Raw genomic sequence first — 21,853 nt, forward strand, 5'->3', positions numbered from 1 at the left:
TTAGATTTTCTACTTTTATATAAAATTTCAATATTATACAAAGAAATTCAACAGTTAAAATCAACAATGCTGATTATAACAAAATAAATTGATTAAGACTTTATAAAAGGTATACAAAATTTCCCCACATATGTTATACTTCATTGAACATAACTGGTTTTTGCTGCCATATGAGAACATATCCTTGAACACATGTAGACAACTTATAAATCATCACTTTGAAAAGTCACTATAAATGCAATGGAGCCAAAAAATCTCAAACCAAAATAAGATCGAGTTTTCACTTGAGGCCTGGATCTAATCTTGTGGAGGCAGGTTACTCCAATCAATGGCAGATTTCCCCTCCTTCTTCAAAAGTTCATTGCACTTGGAGAAATGTTTGCACCCAAAGAATCCCCTGTGGGCTGACAGTGGAGAGGGGTGGACACCAGACAACACATGATGCTTCTTCTGAAATTAAGAAGATGTGATTGATAAAGTGGACCTTTCAAATATATTATTGTTCACAACACAGGCCATGCTTTGACTCCAAACACAATCACAGACAAACTTTTCATTAAAATGACCCATGGTGCAAATACTGGTATGAACATCTATGTTCAAACTCTTCTCAAATATTTCTGAGGAAGCATATATATATGTATATCTATTTTCCGTCACAGAGGAAACACCTTTTGAATCTGTAGACAATTACATGCAAGTAATTTATACAACAACCCATGGTGCAAATATGAACATCCAAGTCCTGTCTCGTCAAGTTGTTGCTGAGAAACCAAATATCTCTTAATTGCCATGCCCCCTGACCCCGTGGGCTCTGGAGGCAATCCAAGCTTTTCCATATATCTACTTATAGTGCAAGTATGAAGCTTCCAACACTTACAAAATTATAGCTAAGGATAAATCAGATGACAGACAAAAAGATGAGAGACAATATGTGTCCTGTTCTTCAGTCTTGACGGAATAGAAATGAAAATTATTTCTCTATTAAAAAAACCCTTAAGTCCTTTGTTCAAATGCATTATGCTTCTTGCAATATTGATGAAAGCAGTGTACATACATAAATCTACATCTCTGAAACCTGCATATTGATTTTGGCGTTGACAGTTTTGATAGATTTCACAGAATACATGAAACCAAATTATTTCTAGAAATGTTCACTAGCCCTACACAGCATGTTTTAGCATGTTCCACCTGCAGCTGAAATACGATGAGGCGTCTGACAAAGGTGGGTTGCTATCTATAGATAAATGTATTGTGGAATATCAATTATTTATGAATGCTCAGTCTTTGTGGGAATAATCAATTGCTCCCATCCTAAGAATTTGAAACAAAATACACAATTTGAAATAATATTTCAATGTAAAGAAATAAAACTGAAACTGAAAAATCTCGCACAAATCCATGAAAATTTTATCTCATAATCCTCTGCAATATCTGAAGCTGAAACCAGTTTGCTGAATTGCTGTTCGTTGCAGTATTGATGAAAACACGACAAAAATCCAAGCATACTGGGCACGCAAATACAAAACATCAGCAAATATACAAATGCAAGCATGTATCCAAAATCTTTCTCTGCAACTGATAAAACACCAGATTTTAACATATACATGTACTGAAAAGTAGTTCCAAGATAAAGGTAATCATTTCAGTATGCTTGCAACAAGGAATACTCATTCGAAATACTTAACACCTTTGATAGTGAGCGAAAGTCACGTCGCGACGAGCTCGCTCCAATGATTACACACGAGTCACGTGATTTGCTCTTCATCAGCTGAAAAATGGGGACTACCCATAATGCTTCCGAAAAAATGTCACCGTCACTGCGGAATACTTCATTGTTAACCCCGTACATAAAACAAATAAATAGTTTGGAAAGTACCACAAATGATTTTAAATTTCAGACAAGCTTTCCCATAGTTTTGTATGTTTTGTTGTGGATAATTGCTTGATTTGAAAGATAAACAGTCGCAGCTAATGATGACATCACAATGTACTGTTAACATTAACCGCGTTATATGAATTGCCTCATGTCGTGTTGTAAGATGCTATGGGGTCTTCGCTCGTCTCAACGGTCACACCGTAAACATATTATGTCTAAAGGCTAATATAGAAATTTTGAAATAGCAGATCGTGTTGAAGGAAAGAAGGATCATTAACTGAGGTGTTAATAACACGCTTTCCACCCAGTATGAATTTGACGCATTCCTTTGTTATGTAGACATAACATAACAACACAAAATGGAGTCAATCTCATAAAGGTTTTGGGAGTTAAAAGGTCATGTTAGACACTGATTTCACATGACCAGGGTGTAATAATATATTTGTAACTTTGAAAAGGAAGGCCAGCTCATTATTTTGCAATAACGAAACTAAACTGCATGTTTAACAGAACACATTAAGCCTGTTTCTATGGAAATGTGTCCTCCTGGTCTTCTGCGCTTGATTTGGATCATATTCGAAAATTGCCTATTTTTCGTCTCATGTGCTGATTAACTTGAAAAATTTACAGAGCTATGAAGCGGGAAAGTACATGTTTGGGATTCATAGGTTTTGTTCACTTGCCAGTCTCGCTTTATATTACATCTAGAATAAACATGACATTGAACCTTACTCATAAATATCGTGAAAATATTTCTAGCTGAAATTTTACTGGCACTTGTATGGCAGAAGAAGAAAAAACTCGGCCCAAAATTTCTACTCGGATGATGATCGATACTCTGGACAAGTTAGAGATATATTGTATTGACAGGTGAAACATTTAATTAAAGAAGACCCAAATTACTGTTACCTTGTCAATATGAGCTCCTTTTTTCTGAGCGTAGGACCCCCACAGCATGAACACCAACCCTTTCTTGTTTTTGTTCAGCCATGATATGACGGCATCTGTGAACTTTTCCCATCCTTTGTCTTTGTGGGAGTTGGCTTGTCCAGCCCTCACTGTTAAACAGGCATTTAGAAGCAACACCCCTACAATAGATTAAAGCACTGTAGCAACACAATCTAGAGCCTGTAAAACACAACTACAGTAGAACACGGTTATAGCAAAGTTATAACCAAACTTTATAATACAGTAAAACAGTTATAACGAACCTCCAGGTCCAGCAAAAAAGTTAGATATAACCAAACTTCACAGTACAGTAAAATACAGTTATAGCGAACCTCCAGGGCCAGCGAAAAAGTGTCCAAACTTCATTATAAAGTAAAACAATTATTATGAACCTCTAGGGCCAGCAGAAAACAGTTATATATCAAAACTTCACAGTACAGTAAAACAGTTATAGCAAACCTCCAGAGTCAGTGAAAAAGTTATATCATTAACCAAACTTCATTATACAGTAAAACACAGTTATAGTAAACCTCCAGGGCCAGCAATACACAGTAAGTTACAACCAAACTACATTTTATCCATTAAAAGTTTTGTTATTTTCCATTCAAAGAGAAATAAATTTCACTTTACAATTAATGTGAACTTGTTCTGTGAGTGTTCATTATAAGCAAGTTCTACTTTATAACATTTTCCCTGTAGAATTCTAAATCAAGGGCATGTAAAGTGGCACATTCCTTCGCAACATAGTACTTTTCAAACAACATTAATCAATTATAGTGCAAGACAGTAAGTCAATTATTATGATGTAGTAATCAAATGTTACATGATATGCTTGTCATGGTATCAGTTCATTAGCTCTGTGCTTTCTGATCAGCCGAGATCCAACAAATGAGAAAAGATAGAACATTATGTTCACCTCCCTGTGTCTTCTCGGTGAACATATCATTTGATTTTTCCAACATCAGACCATAAATAGAATTTTAAAATTGATACAATTGGTTACTATTTTCAGGTTGTCCAATGAAAACGTCTGTCTCTAATCACTTTCAACTGAGGCTTGCACTGTAGCTGTGAAGACAGTCAACTAGATATTGTTTTGTAGACCCCAGTAGCCGGTTTTGATGTTTAAAATCATTCAATCATATAATAAAACAATTATTGACATTTTCTTGGTCACTATGATGCTTTCATGACATGTTCAGAATATAACAACCACCTCATAATGCAACAAATATAAGACAGAAATCTAGCATATGAAATCACTTGAAATTAGTATTTGATAAGAAATTAGCAATTGAAATCACTTCAAAATTTGTGATTGATTATTGAACTATCTTATTAGTCCACTATGATTAATTGATTGATTACGGTTTTACGCTGTTCTGACAATATTTCAGCCATTTCATGGCAGTTACATGTAACTAATTGAAATATATTTGGTTGCGAGTGTTTGAGTCCCTATGAACAATGATGCTAAATAATTAAACTTCTATAAAACTTAACCTGATTCGCCCAGCCAATGAGTGCTAAGTTTAAACTTCTATAAAACTTACCCGATTTGCCCATCCAATCAGTGCTAAGATATTGTACTTCTATAAACTTACCCTGATTTGCCCAGCCAATCAGTGCTAAGTTATTGTACTTCTATAAACTTACCCTCATACATGCCAACTTTTGAAAATTCCCATGGGGGATTTTGCGCGGTTCGACATTTTCAAGATTGTAAAATTCACGACATTTTGTCGTGAACCTGAATTTTATGTCATTTCCTTTGATTTCTGTATCATTCTTTATCATATATGAAACATGATCCTGAATTTTACATTTTTCATCCTGATTTCTCTCATTTTCTTTTAAATACAAGCACATGAGCCTGACTCAGATTCTATAATAAAAACAATTATATAGTTCAAACAGTTTAATAATAAATTATATGAATAACAGGAAAACTTGGAGGCTATTTTGCTGTCGGGAAACATCGTCTTACATAGCTTGGTGAAGCAATCTGCCACAAGGAAAGGAAGGTTGTGCTGTGCCACGAAGTTGGCAAACAAAACCTCAGCACGTATCACATCTACAAAAAGATTTTTTTAAAAATATATGATACTTATAATGTTGCAACTTACACTGCACTCCTTAGTAATGAATACACGTTTTTAAACAGTAAAAATTGAAAGTTGATATTATTTTACATTGATGTTGAATAAATAAAGGAGAAAATGATCATGACCAAAGAATAATACATTTTTATCATCTTACCCTCATCCTGGTCGAGTTTTGAACTGGAGAAGAAGTTTCTTGCAGACGGTGTAGAATTCTGCGACTTCAATGTACTCTGGTGCAGAGCTGTGTTCATATGCTTAGTCACGTCATTCAGTCCACCATGGTCAACTTTGAAGTCTCTGTTGCAGACTCTGTAGAATGCATGAGATTGTCCTTGCTTTGACTTCGTCAGCCACCCTGTAAATCTAGCGTCAGCCTCCCATTTCTCCAGGTATTTCGATGCTGCTTTACTCTTCTTTCGTGGTGGTGTTGCACCCATGTTGATTGGAAAAGTGAAGATTCCGATTGATCTCCCCCATACTCCCGATTAATTACTATCAAAACATCATTCCTGCTCGTAATTAACTTAAACAAACATCGCAGTGCACCACAATACACACAGGTAATCATGTTTCCGATCGCCCATGACACGCGACTTAAGCTTGACGAATTCGGGATATTTCATTGGTTGATAATATGAAATCTCACGAAATTTCACGATTATCCCGCTTTCAAACTCGTTTTCAATCGTGAAATCAGAAATTTTGGTCGGAAAAAATTTCAAATCGGGATTTTAGGGTAATTTTGCTTTCCCGATCGGGAAAGCGGGACCGGAGGGTAAAATTGGGAAGATCCCGCCTAAATCGGGAAAGTTGGCATGTATGTACCCTGATTCACCCAGCCTATCAGTGGTAAATTATTAAACTTCTATAAACTTACCCTGAATCGCCCAGCCTATCAGTGCTAAGTTATTGTACTTCTATAAACTTACCCTGATTCGCCCAGCCTATCAGTGCTAAGTTATTGAACTTCTATAAACTTACCCTGATTCACCCAGCCTATCAGTGCTAAGTTATTGAACTTCTATAAACTTACCCTGATTCGCCCAGCCTATCAGTGCTAAGTTATTGTACTTCTATAAACTTACCCTGATTCGCCCAGCCTATCAGTGTACCATGCTCAGGTTGAGAAAATCCAGGTATGTCATCACACAGCTCCTTGTACATATTTTTCAAACTGGATGAAAAAGTAATTTAAATGAAACAAGAGGACCACAGGTCTTATACACGTAGTTCACTTGAGTATTAGTTTAAAGTATCATTAACCCCAAAGGGCTACGGAATCTATGATTTTCCAGTTCTGCATATCTAAGCTATTCAGCAGCAGTATAAAATAAAATTTGTTCTTGTAACACAAATTATACTCTCGAAAGTGTCCATAATGATGAAGGACTTTACATATGACAATTATTTTGAACCTGCTCTGAAGTCAGACCCCCTGGGAATGTAAAATTCACGATTTTGGTACATTCCTAACATGCATTTAGTTGGGTTTTTTTTTTCAGTATAAGCAAAGTTAAAGAAGTCTTTCAAATGATAAAGATAATAATTACTATGACAATTTAATGGCTCACCCTCAGTGCTCCCACTGGACCAGAATTCCCTTTCGCCACTTTTTCGGGGAGCGGCGCGGCACAAATAATCACATGCTTTACAATATTATTTCCATCATATTATATATTATTTTATTCATTACACTTATTTTAGCATTTTGAATCAGTTACATTACTTAATCATATCCAGCTACCATACCTAAACACTTCTTTCTGAAATAATAAGAAGTTGATTTGTTTGATAAATTCTATTATGCAAATCAAAATTTGGATAATAAATCATAAAAATATAAACTTCATGATGCTACACCCCTCAGTGAAAACATTGTGTATATTGCCCGAAATGCAGATGTCACAAAACATCAAACCCAATTTAAAGTCGTATCTCAACCATTCCCTATTAAATTTCCGTTTTTGTATGGAAGATTTTGCAATTTGGACAGAATCAGATGTTTGAGCAGGTGGGGTTGACTGTAAAGCCAAACATAGTTATTTTTTAATTTTAGACTGACTAGGGTCAGAAGCTACAAGTTTAGTGTCAAAATAGAATGGGGTGCATAGTCTTAGGAGATTAGCATTTTTATACTGTTGCGCACCGAACTTCAAAGAAAATTATTTATTAAAATTGCTATGTCCATATCAATGGTGACCGACTGCATAATTATTTATGAAATATTCGAACTAAAATCAAACACATCAAAATCTTGTAATCAACGAGTTTGGCCGCAAAAACAAACAATTGATGTATTCATATATATACATTATACACAATAATACGGCCAATTTAATTACCGGTCGGTTCTCTGGTTAAGAATTGACATTAATGTGGAGATGATAACACGATAATGAATAAGACTTTAAATGTTAAACAATTGACCACAGCAGGGTAAACAGCTGTCCGATGTACATTATTACATAATCACCGACTTTTTTGCAGCCATAAATTACCTGAGGCTGTGACCAGCTCTGTGTGCACTGGAGCGACGCAAGATTTCCGGTCGCACGCGTTGACTGAATAAACAGATTTTGACTGCATAAACAAACAGGCGATAATGCGTCACTGACAAAGGATTTAAAATACTATTTATTGCAAAAAGGGATTTTCGCCACTTTCAATTTTTTTTCGCCATTTTTGAAAATAATTCGCCATTGGCGAAAATGGCGAAGCCTAGCTCGAGCACTGCTCACCCTGAGACCTAAACCTTGCCCTATCCCTGGGGTCATGAAATTTACAATTTTGGTAAAGGACTACCTGTTCCTTCTAAATATCCATTTATAGTTTCAATTTCACCCCAGCACCCATAAAATACTAACACTGGTGAGTAGACCATTAGTTTCCTGCTATCCTAGTATTTATAAGAATTTTCATAAAATAAATTCAGCGGTTACCTTGGTGGTGGTGTCACTCCTTTCTGAACACTAAAACACAATCCTGAAACATTACAGAACATTTTAATGGCTGAACATTGATATTCTCTTTCGCTGTACAAAGTTCCTTTTAGACAGGTTTTACTATACCTAACTTCTGAATTATTTCAAAGTGATTTGTAACTTTCAGTAATGGGGAAAAGTACTGACCGTGAGCTTGTTTCGGTCCATGATAAGGGTCCTGTCCAAGAATGACAACTTTAACCTACAAAAAAATATACATGAAATCTTGTCACATTCCCAGTTAGACACAAAAACACATGAAATCTCATCACATTCTCAGTAATACACATGAACACATACAATCTTATCACATTTTCAGTCACACACACAAACACATGCTATCTCACCACATTCTCAGTTTATAGACACATCATCATGTGCAATCTCATCACATTCTCAGTCACACACATAAACTCATGCAATCTCATCACATTCTCAGTTAAACACATAAATACATACAAATTCATCACATTCTCAGACACACATAAACAGTCCAGTGCTCTAAGTCACATCTGCTATCAGGTCGCAAAATGGCGACCTTGAAATATTTCTGGTCACTATTTTCAAATTTCTAGTCGCCATGTTCAAAATTTCTACTCGCCATGGTAAAAGATTTTGTAAATAAGACCTACAATTTTTTTTTAAATTTGAATATCTTTCAAGAAAAAAATCTACACCCATGTATGCATTTTGTTTGTTTTATTTTTAATCTGAATAGAAATGTGCTGTGAAACATGCTTGATGCTAACAAGTCAAGTATTTACTCTGGCAAAAGTTGTATTGCATTTGGCCATCCTGCATATTTTACAGTACGCTTCTGGGGAAGAAAACCCAGTGTTTCACACAAGGATTTGCTTTAAAGTCCTCGATAAGTGGGCCTTCACTGCTTATGCGAATAAGAGCTTCTACTTTTGTTGGGTCTTTTGCTGAACAATCAGTACCAGCATCAATAAGAACACTACATCCCGAGTTTGTAATTGTCTGTGAAAATTAGCAGCAACAGTTGCCCCTCTCGACTTACTGCTAATAATGCAGTCACGGACAAAGACGTGACTGTTACTGTGAATAGTCACACTTTCCACATTTGAAAGATGTACACCAGGTCGTGGTGAAATCGGACAATGGGTGTCCAGAAATGGTGGACGTTGCTGGCTGATTGGCCTCATAAATTCTACAAAACATTTTGCAATCTCTGTATATCAACCATGAAAATTCCTTCAGCCATTAGGACTGGGGTTCTTCCTTTACTTTTGCATTTTTCTTTGGACACAGCTACGTCATTTTTAAATGCAGAACTTTCTCCGTGTGATTCTTGACTTTCTTCGTTACATGTACTATGCCGAGGCTTTTACTTTTTACTACTGATAAATCCAAAGTGCTTTAACCCTCGTTTTACCGCCATCTTGATTGCTTTCAAATGCTGTTTTGATCGAGACTGAAAAATATTTATTCAGACTTCCGATCCTGATTACAAAATTTTACTGGATGCACAATTTTTTTCCACTCGCAAAACTGCAACTTAAATATAATCTCTAGTCGCAAAATATATTTCCTGGTCGCAAATGCGACTGTTTTACTCGCAACTTGGAGCACTGAACACATGAAGTCTCATCACATTCTCAGTCACACATAAACACATGCAATCTCATCACATTCTCAGTCACAAACAGATGCACACATTCCCAGTCACATACACACATATGCTATCCCAGTTACACCCATAAACACATGGAATCTCAATTATACACAAAAACACATGAAATCTCATCACATTCCCAGTCACACACATGAAATCTCATCACATTCTCTGTCACACACATAAACACATGGAGTCTCAGTTACACACATGGAATCTCATGTAATTGCAGTTGACACAGAAGAAATTTTGCAAAATATAAGATTGTTTACTTATTCTAAGCCTGTTTTGCTTTCCAAACCTAGAAGTATATTTAGGAGTGTAAAAAGTCTGACATTGTGTGGTTTCTAGAAATATATCCTATCTTCGATCCCCGGCCCTAATTTCTTAAAGCTCAGGATTGGGATACAATTATCATAATCAAATTATCAGGCTTTAGTTACTCCAAAATGTTGATGCTGCTAGGAAATTGAAGGTGTCAGAAGTACAGGTGTTATATTTCTAATCAGTATCATGCATGTTTTAATTTATCATCAAATATCACAGAAGTACAGGTGTTATATTTCTAATCAGTATCATGCACGTTTTAATTTATCATCAAATATCTACTGGAGTTACTTCGACCACAAATAAAAATCCTGACCTGCCTATCCCCTTCCTGAACAGCATATAATAGGAACCAAACAATTTTTGTTCTTAGTAATGCTCCAGACACATTTTCCTAAGAAGTCTTACTTTGTCAATACTGCAGTAGTTTGTCCAGCTGAAAACGTCGTGTGATGGGGGATATATCGTGAACTTGCTCCTCTCAGACATTACAAACTTTGACAGCTAAAAAGTAATCAATATGACAATCTCTAGATAAGATTCATTAATAAATTGTGTATTAAAATAAAAGTGAAGTACTTCTCTAACAATAGAAATCACACTTCTGCAGTACGAAGGCTAAAACATTCAACTGTCCTTCACAATTACCATGCAACACAAAACATTGAGGAAATCTGTAACCGGGAGAAAATACAACAGAACATACTGGGATTTGAACCCGACCAGGGGTCGAAATGAACTTTTTCTACCACAGGCTAATTTTAGCCTGTAGGTAAAAAATCCACAGGCTAAAATGAAAACCTACAAGCTAAAGTAAAAATAATGAAGCAGTGTTCTTTTTTCATACATTTTTTTAAATCAATGATTTTCCCCATCATTACTGAACCTAGTGGGTCAACACGCATCATTTTGACAAGACACTGAGTTACGTAAGTCATATGGTGCAATATTTAATAGGTACTTTGGCCATCGCATCTCTAATCCACAACCTGTTTATCGCAGGTCTAGATCCAATGTCTTCCAATTTCATGCCACATCAGGATGTCACTAGTGATTTTTCAAATTGAATCCCGGACTCATGGTTTATAAGCAGCACGATCATGAGTCCCATGAATTTTTTTGACAATCGTCTCATCATTTACACGCTGAACAGTGCACTCGTGTCATCACTACAACCCGACATCAATATGACAATAAATTAATGTAGATACAATGTAGGTCATTCTGATAAAAATGACCACTAGAAGACTTGGTAAAACAGACTCCGATTTTTTTTTTTTTTTTTAGTTTAGATAAATGAATAACAAAAACCTCATACTTGGACTTCAATTTAATCACTCCCTATAAGTGAACAGGACTTGTGGCACATGTCTATATTTTTCAATATAATGCGATGTCCAACCTCTAAAGCATTTGTTTGACTCGGAATTTCTTAAAATATCATAAAAGAAAAATCCAGATAGAAACAGTTGTCAAAATCGTTCGTTCATGTAAGCGTTTGTATGATTCTGAATGCAAGTTTAAGAAAAGCGAATAGCGCATCACCGTATAAAACGGATATGATACGATCATAGTTTGTAAATCACCACTCGCTAAGATTTTCGAGTGTCCACTATTTTCACTCGCTATTTTTCAAATGTACTTGCATTTTGCGAGTATTTCTCACTAATTTCGAGCCCTGTCGACCCCCCTAAATCCCTAGTCAGGTGTTCTCAGGGTTGTCACTAGAAATTATTGAATTTGAAGATGAGTCCCAGACTCGTGGTTTATAAGTAGCTTGAATCCCATGAAAATTTGATGAGTCCTATGCATATCTAATGAGTCTTTTTTATATAAGACAAATGGAAGCAGTACAAAACATCAATTTTAAGATTTATTTTTAATCATTCGCGATTTGGCCTTGGACGACTAATTGTCCAAGCCAACAGAATTACTTCCAAGAATCTCCTATCATCACAACAACCCTATTCAATATAAAACAGCATTTTAATCAAATTCTTGTGACAAAATAGATGCGTACAAGTTTTATTTACCAACGATCTGTAAAACATACCAAAGTTTACAAACTTTCAATTCCAATAAAAATGGCTACCGGTAGACAACCATTTATATTCAAATATGGATCCTGATTTGTAAAAAATAAATAATTAGATAAGAAATAAAGATGAATAACTGCTAGTGGCAAAATGTTCTTCATTTTGCATCTTACCTAATTATCTTTTTAGTACAATATTCTAATTCACACCTAATTGACTGACGCTAAACACAAAAGTCGGATTGGGACAGTGTGAACTCTGTGGTATTATCTTTGTTCACTAGAGCGTAACATTTTACCTAGATTTTTTCCTTCTACGAGTTTTAATTAATACACAATATCAGGTCTTCTAAGTAAAATTAAAATTTTTACTCGGAGTCCGTGACACGTCCGCTGGACTCGCCATATCAGACAAACTTGCGTCCCAAATGAATTTTCTGCGTCTAGGACGCAGATTCTTGCATTTATATATGGTGACAACCCTGTCTTCTACCAACTGATCTATCTGGCCACCGTTGATCGAACGCGGCCGACCACTACATTCCTCCCTCCTTAAATTGTCTTCCCCTTGAAGACACAACCTGGATTCTTTTTTGCCCCTGGCAGGACTTTCACCTGCAAGTCCAGGGGTGGTCAATGGCAATAAATGTAACAGAGAAAACACAACAGACCAGACTGGGATTCGAACTCGGCCCCCCTGAATCTCTAGTCGAGTGCTTTAACAACTGAGCTATCTGGCCACCAGCCATCAAACCCAGCTGACCGCTACAAATCAAAGCTTACTCTGGAATTTTTTAAATCAGCCAGGTACATTTGTTTCAAGTTCCATTGTATGAAATATCAAAATTTTGACAAACAATATGGGCAAGATATTCAGACACCACACCAGTGGCCACCCTGGCAAATGACCACTATTCATTTAGCAAGTGTCCCACCAACAAGATATTCAGACACCACACCATTTGTTTCAAGTTCCATTGTATGAAATATCAAAATTTTGACAAACAATATGGGCAAGATATTCAGACACCACACCAGTGGCCACCCTGGCAAATGACCACTATTCATTTAGCAAGTGCCCCACCAACAAGATATTCAGACACCACACCACTCTGTTAGCCCAAATGACCATTCCTCATAACAGGCATGATTTTAGCATTTAGGAAATAAAAAAATGAAAAGAAATAATTCGGGTTGCAAAGTAACCCTCCCCAAATCGATGTGGCCTTACGGTCGGGGATCTGAAAAGGCCCCCAGAAGCTCTGGTATAAACGGTGCGAAATTCTGCATTCTGGGGCTCTCCTGGACATACCGGACCCCTTTTGACACTTTCAAAATCATGATTTTTTGTGCAGATATTTTCTAATTTGAGGAAATTCATCTGATTTTTAATGCCCATAAATAAATATTTATGGTACCCTTTGATATTCCATTGAAATCTACATCCCATGGGAGAATTTTTATAAAAATAAATCCTTGGGTAGAGAAAAAATGTGCTTCAAATATTCAAAAAATTCATATTGTTCAAAATTACTAAGCCTCTCAGATAATGCAGATTTAAATGGAAAATTCCTATCAAGTTGATTGTTTATAGGTCTTTCTTTGTCATTATCCCGACCAATGAATTGCTTTCCTTGATACATTTAAGTTGTGGAAATAATTTGTGTTAAATACATCCAGGCAATGTCAGAAGAAGCGTAAACCGTCACCGGATCCAGCATTTACATGTTTTCCAGAATCAAAACATGAAGACTTGCGAAGATAAGTGGATGTAAGCTATGCCTGTCCACTTTACTTAAGAGAATAGAATTCATAAAAATTTGTCTACTCTAATTTAATATGCTCTTTACCATTGGGCAGTACTCTAATCTTAGCCTATTATATTGCCGCTTACATTTCGCAAACTGGAAGCATTCCATTAAATATGAAAATCGGAAAAATATCTGCGAAATGCGATTTTGAATCCAGAGCGAAAATTGGATTTGAATCTCGGAATCGAACGAAACAAAAAGCGGGAGAAAACCATGCATGTCATAAAATAAGTGTCCCATCAACAAGTTATTCCGACACCACACCACTCTGTTAGCCCAAATGCCTGCTCCTCATAAAACAAATGTCTTCTAAACACTAATCAGCTTGGGATAATAAGCACATACACCTCCTCCATGTAAATCTCTCTGGCTCTAACATCATGGAATGAAGAAAATTAAGATCTCCATAATACAAGGACACCTCCATATCAATTTGTCTGAACTGTATCTTTGGAGTTCTTCAAATGTTATCATGAAAAATCCTATTTACATATAAACCATTAAACCCCTATATTGATCGTGTCCAGGGGATATAGTTAGAGTCAACTTCTATCTCCACTGCATCAGATACTTGCACATTAAATGACAGGAGTCATGAACTTTTATTGTGTAATCTGAATTAAAATTCCACACACACAAAAAAAAAAATCATTCTTCTATAAAAAAAAGAAGAAATCCACACCAGGATGGCAATGGGAATTTTAGGGGGAAGGGGGACTCCCCTAAAAAATATTCCTGGGTTTAGCTGGATGATTTAGCACTTATTTCAGCAACCAGAATGTTTCAGCTGTTTATTAAACTAATCCAACATCCGTGATGATTACAGGCCGTTTTCCAGCTTTTCTCCATTTTGACAGCTCAACCTGGATTTCAAGATTTTTTTTTTTTTGTAGAAGACGGTTAAAAATTTTCCAGATATTTATTGCAATATTTGATTAATAAAACTTCTGACTACTGTGATCTAATCAACGAACTGCACTACCAGTGTTCCCATAATCATATTTAAAGTAAAACTTTAGAATCCCGATTGTGACCTAATGGTTCATGGTATGAACAAACTTGAATATATGATATTAAAGTACTTGCATCTAGATAAATTGCACCATAAGAATAACACTTTTAACTATTTTCAAACAATAACAGACAAATTTGATGAAAATATCTCATCTGAGTCTATATATTTACAAATACAGTACTTACATTAAGAAATAAACAGACCATGAACATATCATGAGAACGCGCTTGTAAGTAAATTAAATCAAAAGAGGCCCAAGGGCCACATCACTCACCTGAGTTACCTTGGCCCATATCTGAAGAATTTCCATATATATTTGCATGCAACACCTTAGTCCGTATTGTGGCCCCAACCTACTCCTGGAGGCCATGATTTTTACAAACTTGAATCTGCACTATGTCAGGAAGCTTTCGTGTAAATCTCAGCTCTTCTGGCTCATTGGTTCTTGAGAAGATGATTTTTTAAAGATTTTCTCTATTTATTCTCATGTAAAACTTTGATCCCCTATTGTGGCCCCAGCCTATCCCCGGGGGCCATGATTTGAACCAGCTTGAATCTGCACTATGTCTGGAAGCTTTCATGTAAATCTCAGCTCTTCTGGCTCATTGATTCTTGAGAAGATGATTTTTAAATATTTTCTGTATTTATTCTAAAGTGAAACTTTGATCCACTATTGTGGCCCCAATCTACCCCCCAGGGGCCATGATTTGAACAAACTTGAATCTGCACTATGTCAGGAAGCTTTCATGTAAATCTCAGCTCTTCTGGCTCTTGAGAAGAAGGTTTTTAAAGATTTTCCCTATATATTTCTATGTAAAACTTTGATCCCCTATTGTGGCTCCAATTTAACCCCAGGGGCCATGATTTAATCAAACTTGAATCTGCACTATGTCAGGAAGCTTTCATGTAAATCTCAGCTCCTCTGGCCCAGTGGTTCTTGAGAAGAAGATTTTTAAATGACCCCACCTAATTTTTGCATTTTTGTGATAATCTCCCCTTTGAAGGTGGCATGGCCATTTATTTGAATAAACATGAAAGCCCTTTACCCAAGGATGCTTTTGGTCAAGTTTGGTTATAATTGGTCCAGTGGTTCTTGAGAAGAACATGAAAATGTGAAAAGTTTACGCCACCGCTGACAAATTTTGATCAGAAAAGCTCACTTGAGCCTTCAGCTCAGGTGAGCTAAAAAAAGTAACATATACCTCATTGAATATAACAATTTACACATATTTCACCAAATACATTTACTTGTACATTCTCATAATGTGTTGGTGATCAATTTTTTTTCTTCAAGCTTATAACTTTAGATGCAGACCCTATTAAATATCATGTGGTATCCAATCGTGGGAATCTTCCACAATTTAAACCTTTTAAAGACTTTGTCAATACTTACATCTGTAAAATACTGTTTTGAGAATTCCGGCTCTAGCGCTTTGACCCATGACAACCCTACGTCTACCAGTAGACCGTTCGACGCCTTAGTGGCTAGTTTAGCCCTCGCAGCTAACTTGTTCTGTTCTATTTTAGATTTCTGTTCTGGTGATAATGGGATGGATGATGTATTGGGACTGATTTCTACATTCTCTTTCACGGATGAGGCATCGTCTCCTTTCTTATCCATTTTAAATTTCTTTGGGCTGGGCGTCCTTGGCTGTGAAGTAAAATTAAACATATATAATATTTGAGCAATGTAGTTTTTAGCAGAATGATACTGTTTTAGTATAGAAAAACTTTCACTTAACACCATGTCACTAAATACATATAATGAGTGAACCAGGGATTTTTTTCAGAGTCTGTAGGGGGCCGAAATAAGGCCCTATTTCCAATGCTAATAAAGTGCACCGCCACGGCACATGATACGCCCATCACATATTGTTAACAGTATAGATTGTACCCATTAAAACATTTTTTTTATATATCACCTTAATTAAATGTCACAGTGACCTTAAAGTAGGATGCGACACACCTTCTACCTAAGATGCATTAGTTGACCAATTTTGGTGATTTTAGGTCTAATAGTTTTCAAGTTATGAGCCGGACAAGTTTTTGCCATATATGGCCATATCTTCTTAATGAAAAGTCACAGTGACCTGGTTTTAATGTGCGACACACCTTCTACCCAAGATGTATCTACAGACAAAGTTTGATGATTCTAGGCCTTGTTGTATTTTTAAAGTTACGGGTTGGACACGAAAAAGCTAACAGACGGACTGACAGACGGATATCTTCTTAATGAAAAGGCACAGTGACCTGGTTTTAATGTGCGACACACCTTCTACCCAAGATGTATCTACAGACAAAGTTTGATGATTCTAGGCCTTGTAGTATTTAAGTTACGGGTCGGACACGAAAAAGCTAACAGACGGACGGACAGACAGACAGACGGACGGACATGAACGCCATACCATAATACGTCCCGTCTTAAGACGAGCGTATACAAAGCAGGTATTTCCCCCAATTTTTGCTTTGAAATTCCCAAACAATGAAAACAAATCAAGCAGGGTAGCCAAATCGTTCTTAAATCTTCACAGACCCACAGATTACAATTTTTGCTTCAAAATTCTCAAGTAAACCCAATTTCTTGGCCTCTGCTTGTATGAAGGAGGTGAGCTTTGATCAAATTGAAAGTCAGAAGGAGCCCAATTACATGTATACCTTAAAGCACCCTGAATTGGGGTTTTCCCTATTTCTTTGTATGAAACATTTTTCCCAATTTCAAGCAAATGTCGCTATTTTTTCCCCAATTGGAAAGGCCCAGGCCCTTGAAATGAAGACCTTAAAAAAAACCTGGTGAACATATTCTTAAAAATTATTTTGCATGCCACCAACATTAGTTCTTTTTCCTCCTGTCTGGTTGTCAGTGGTTGACTCGAGCGAAAGGCGATAAAACAGGTAATAAATTCTAGTATTTACAATCATAAAATAGGTAAATCACACTTCTGATAAAGTATCGAGAGATAACTATTAACTTAAGACTGGATGGCAAGTTTGAAGCTGTCTATAGATGATGATGCCCTCGCTGTGGGCAGTCTATTGTTCCATAACTTGATGGTTGCCGGGAAGAGGGAGTACTTGTACACTTTAACCCAGGCGCTTATCTGCCTGATGTTGTTGGCAATGGAACCATGTGTTAGGTTGTTTGTAAAATGGAGAAGTTTTGGGTAAGGATCTTGACTAACGATTTTGAAGAGCATGACGACTCTGCTCACAGCTCTCTGTGGAAATGATTGAATTCCCATCCCAACTGGTGGAGCATGTCGGGAAATCTAGCAGCTTGACATTGGACATGTTTTTATCTGTTGGATCTCATGCTGGTAGTAGGGGTCCCATACTGTAGAGGCATACTCGAGTACTGGGCAGACATGGGTTGTATAGGCCTGTGCTTTAATGTCCTGTGGACAGTTCCTTACCAGGAATCTAACAGATCAATGTGCTCAGGCTTTTGTTTGGTTAACATGTTCACACCATGATACTCAGATAGGTCCTTGCTTGTAATAGTGATAAACACCCCGAGGTTTTTTTCCCACCCGGAATACTCTCTAGGGTGTGACCCTGTAGTTGGTACGTGGTGCTAACAGGTTTCCTCTTGTTGGTTACGTGTCATGCACTTTTTATGCCATCTTTCAGTCCTTTTCCCATTTATCTAGAGCTGATAGGACTTTTGTGGTAGGATGGATTCTCTGGTCATGCAAATTTATTATGAAATCATCTGCAAAAAGTTTGATTGAGCAGTCGACAACCTTAGGTAGGTCAGTGATGAAAGCTAAATATTGCAATGGGTCTAGGACCGTCGCTTGAGGCATGCCAAAGTCAACATCCATTTCCCAAGACATGGATCCCTCTATGAGGATGAGTTGTTTATATGGCCATTTAGAAAGCTCCGGATCCAGTTAGTTGAGCAATCCTGACTGTCTTTAGACAATCCTTCCACCAGTTCTTGAATATAGTGATGAGTTAGGTCTAACTTGAGCATTTAATGTGGAAGGTCAATATGGGGTGTGTTGAGTCTCAGTCAATATGGCCCGTGGAGTTGTTCCAATCTTTACATCTTAGAAATGAATGTCAATTGAAGTCCTTGAGAAATCACTCAGGGTGTACATATTTATATTGGTCAGGGCGAAACAACGGGTCTGCTTCAATTAACCGACACAGTCACAACAGTGTCTAAATTTCTTCTACTTAAATGTGACGTTAGTGAAAAACAGAGAATTGATGAGCAACATGCCTATTGACAAGATATATCGGTCATCATAGACGAGATCCGGTTTTGCTCCGATATCTATATTGATTTTTTATTAGGGGTGGCATGGTATATATATACAGATATAAACTCTTACAGTTATAATCATTATTTAAACAAAATTACAGTGTACTGTGATCACAGCAAAGCAAAATCTCGCCAAGGTCCCACAGGTGCTTGGGTATTAATATATGAATACACATCGAACCTTATACATACGTAAATAATCAACAAGGTTATATGTGTATTCATATATGCCAACTTCCAAGATCATCTGTGCAAGGTTCCGTACATTCATTTTTACCGTAGCTTCTCCGGGAGTGCTGATAGCACGCTTTGTACTCTGTGTGAAGAAAGACGATATTTTTGCCTGCCCACTCATTTTCCTATGAAATACTCTCGGTTTTATCAATACTAAAACACAACACCATGCACCAATAACTCTTTTCTACAACCATGCAACAAATTTCCCGCGTTATTTCACGTGTCAATTTGGGTCAACTATCGGAAATAGGTCTAGTGTCAACACAATTGTCGCTCTGCAATAAAAGTCTCTTTTTTTAAATTTCAAAATCATATACAATTATATAAAACATATATACGGAAATTTTAGTACTAGATAAGACTTTGTGATAATATACATGTCTTTTTCCTGTATTAAGTTACTGCGCGTTTGTTGTAAACTTTTGCGACACTGGCCTAATGACCCACTTTCGCACTGGACCTGAAGAAGCTGGAGATTCTTTACCACTAGGATGTTCATTCCGGATCATTCCGTTCATTCTATCAGTTTTTAGGTGGTTTGCATTGTAGATAGTTAAACCGTAAGTAATAATGTATATATTTAAGTCGTAAAACACTTTGAATTTTCACATGTTTTGACGTCTATATATATCAGCTGACTCTATCAGAAAGTTATGAAATATTTTGTTTTATGCAAGTGGCCGATCCTAAAACCCACCCCTGAATGTAGGACTGACAACGGCTCTATTCCTCCTTGTCTACTATTGACCCATTTTCCTTATTCTTCAATCCCACCTTTCGCCACATTGTTCCAGTTTAAACCACTATTCGCTGTCATGAAGTCAAGTACAAATGACAATGGCGATGTCTTACACGTGCTACAAACCGTTTAGGTTTTCTTCTCCGTAGTGCAGCCCTCGTCCTAAATGATTCAAGTAACTAAACATTGATCCAGACCTTGTCACCTGGCTCAGCTATGGCTGGTGCTTGAAATTTGATTGTGTATTTGACAGAAATCTAAGATGATTGATTGATTGAATATTGTTTAACGTCCTTCTCGAGAATATTTCACTCATATGGAGACGTCATTATTGCCAGTGAAGGGCTGCAGAATTTAGGCCTATGCTTTGCGCTTATGGCCTTTGAGCAGGGAGGGATCTTTATCGTGCCACACCTGCTGTGACACGGGACCTCGGTTTTTGCGGTCTCATCCAAAGGCCCGCCCCATTTAGTTGCCTCTTACGGAGTACTGAGGGGACCTATTCTAACCCAGATACACACGGGATAGAAATCTAAGAACTAGGAGTCTCTTCTTTCTAAATATAAATAATCTCTACAATGAACTGCAGAGTAAAGAATCAACAATTCAATGAACATTTAATAGCTATGATGATTATATAGACTAGCTATTTTACCGTCTTGCACCGATATTGGCACTAGGGCCTGGGCAACCACCATGCTCTCTCGCATACAACCACTGCCGATCACGGGGATATAACTTGGGTTGCGTTCACCACTACGCTACATGGACAGCCTATTTCTGATACTGTCTCATCATTTCTAGGCTTTGATGTTTCTGAATATCTTTTGACATCACTTATTCCCCCATATCCTATACCAATGGTCAGACAGCATAAATTGTAGAAAGCAAAATGATTTCCTGACTGGGAGTGTGCAATCTATGGGTTATGATTTTGTCCATCCTTAACTGAATTTGGGTTTGTAATTTTCCTTTTTCTCTGACAGTCCACATGGACTGGAATTCTAGCATTTTCTGGTCGACATTGCCCACTGACTTCTGTAAAAAAAAAAAAAAAAAAATTATGCATATTTAAGAAATAAATTTCATTTTCAAAAATACATGAGGGTATGAACTGTGACGTTTCACACCGGCATACTTGCGAAGCACATTAGGGCCGCATGCAGAGTTATCGTCACAAGCCACGCCCATTCTCTTTGTTTACACTACACCAATGAGGTAGGTTAGGTTAATTATACTACTGGACTCATTAACCATGGCTAGCGACGATGATGAGAAGTATACTGGGGTTGCTTTCTTCTTCCCTTTCTGTCAGAAATGAAATAAAATAGACATATATTCATCTGTAGTCGCATTGTTTACAACTGCAGTATGTTCATGAGAAAATGCCTATCATTGCAATTTGTAGAGATATCAAAAGCAAAATTATTTGAAATGTGTAATAAATTGTGAAGTCTTGGTACTTATTTTCTATGCTTATAATTAGATCCAAGCAGATTGTTGTAACTGACTATAAACAGCGAGTGTCACTTTGTGGGTGAAGCTAACTCTCTGTTTTTGATTCGCAGAGTTGCCATGTAAGTCACTGTAAGATGGTAGATAATCTTCCGGCCAACATTTCCTTGCCTCTGCTGGGTATTGGGGCTTTATCTCTCATTCTGAGTCTGATATTTTGCTGCTACATGTGGAGGTTTGTTAATTTTACAATCTACATTCATTTTACATTGTGAATTTTTCCTTAAGGAGGTATGATATATCATCATAATGGCTTCTTTCCCCAAAACATGGATGAAAATATTTAAATATTAGCAATTTATTTGTATATTCCTTTTGGATTTGATTTTATAGCTGGGTAGTTGTAGGTGATAGGTCA

General features: G+C 36.8%; 2 protein-coding genes across 5 annotated transcripts in view; one reads left to right on the forward strand and one right to left on the reverse strand.

The window, feature by feature from the left end:
• On the reverse strand, nucleotides 1-20,033 carry LOC125657821 (uracil-DNA glycosylase-like). Of its 3 annotated transcripts, none has more exons than XM_048888620.2 (8): nucleotides 19,939-20,033; nucleotides 16,131-16,388; nucleotides 10,285-10,380; nucleotides 8,061-8,115; nucleotides 7,872-7,914; nucleotides 6,018-6,106; nucleotides 2,789-2,967; nucleotides 1-450 (listed from the first exon to the last, which is right to left on the reverse strand). In XM_048888620.2, exons 2-8 carry the CDS (start codon nucleotides 16,356-16,358, stop codon nucleotides 298-300), a joined length of 843 nt encoding a protein of 280 aa, XP_048744577.2. In that variant the 5' UTR covers nucleotides 16,359-16,388; nucleotides 19,939-20,033; the 3' UTR covers nucleotides 1-297. The 3 variants fall into 3 exon arrangements, with proteins under 3 accessions (XP_048744577.2, XP_048744576.2, XP_048744575.2); XM_048888619.2 differs by lacking the exon at nucleotides 19,939-20,033 and adding an exon at nucleotides 19,282-19,483; XM_048888618.2 differs by lacking the exon at nucleotides 19,939-20,033 and adding an exon at nucleotides 19,270-19,455.
• Nucleotides 19,647-21,853, forward strand: part of LOC125657824 (RING finger protein 24-like) — an 11,884-nt gene continuing 9,677 nt past the window's right edge. The window contains exons 1-2 of one of the 2 annotated variants that reach the window (XM_056150160.1): nucleotides 19,647-19,801; nucleotides 21,549-21,670. In XM_056150160.1, coding sequence (XP_056006135.1) covers nucleotides 21,573-21,670 — 98 coding nt within the window. In that variant the 5' untranslated portion in view covers nucleotides 19,647-19,801; nucleotides 21,549-21,572. Of the gene's footprint in view, nucleotides 19,802-20,043; nucleotides 20,156-21,548; nucleotides 21,671-21,853 lie in introns of those variants that run through there. The other variant, XM_056150159.1, reaches the window with a different exon arrangement.

This window comes from Ostrea edulis, chromosome 9 (genome assembly GCF_947568905.1).
Source record: "Ostrea edulis chromosome 9, xbOstEdul1.1, whole genome shotgun sequence".
NCBI classification, from domain to species: domain Eukaryota; kingdom Metazoa; phylum Mollusca; class Bivalvia; order Ostreida; family Ostreidae; genus Ostrea; species Ostrea edulis.

Excerpts from the sequence above, each read along its gene's own strand:
- LOC125657821 (XM_048888618.2), bottom strand. The coding sequence starts at position 19,359 with ATGAGTGGGCAGGCAAAAATATCGTCTTTCTTCACACAGAGTACAAAG. Across the intron at positions 6,107-7,871 it reads GGAGTGACACCACCACCAAG|TTTGAAAAATATGTACAAGG; the intron begins GTAACCGCTGAA and ends TTTTTCATCCAG. Across the intron at positions 451-2,788 it reads AAGGAGCTCATATTGACAAG|AAGAAGCATCATGTGTTGTC; the intron begins GTAACAGTAATT and ends TCTTAATTTCAG.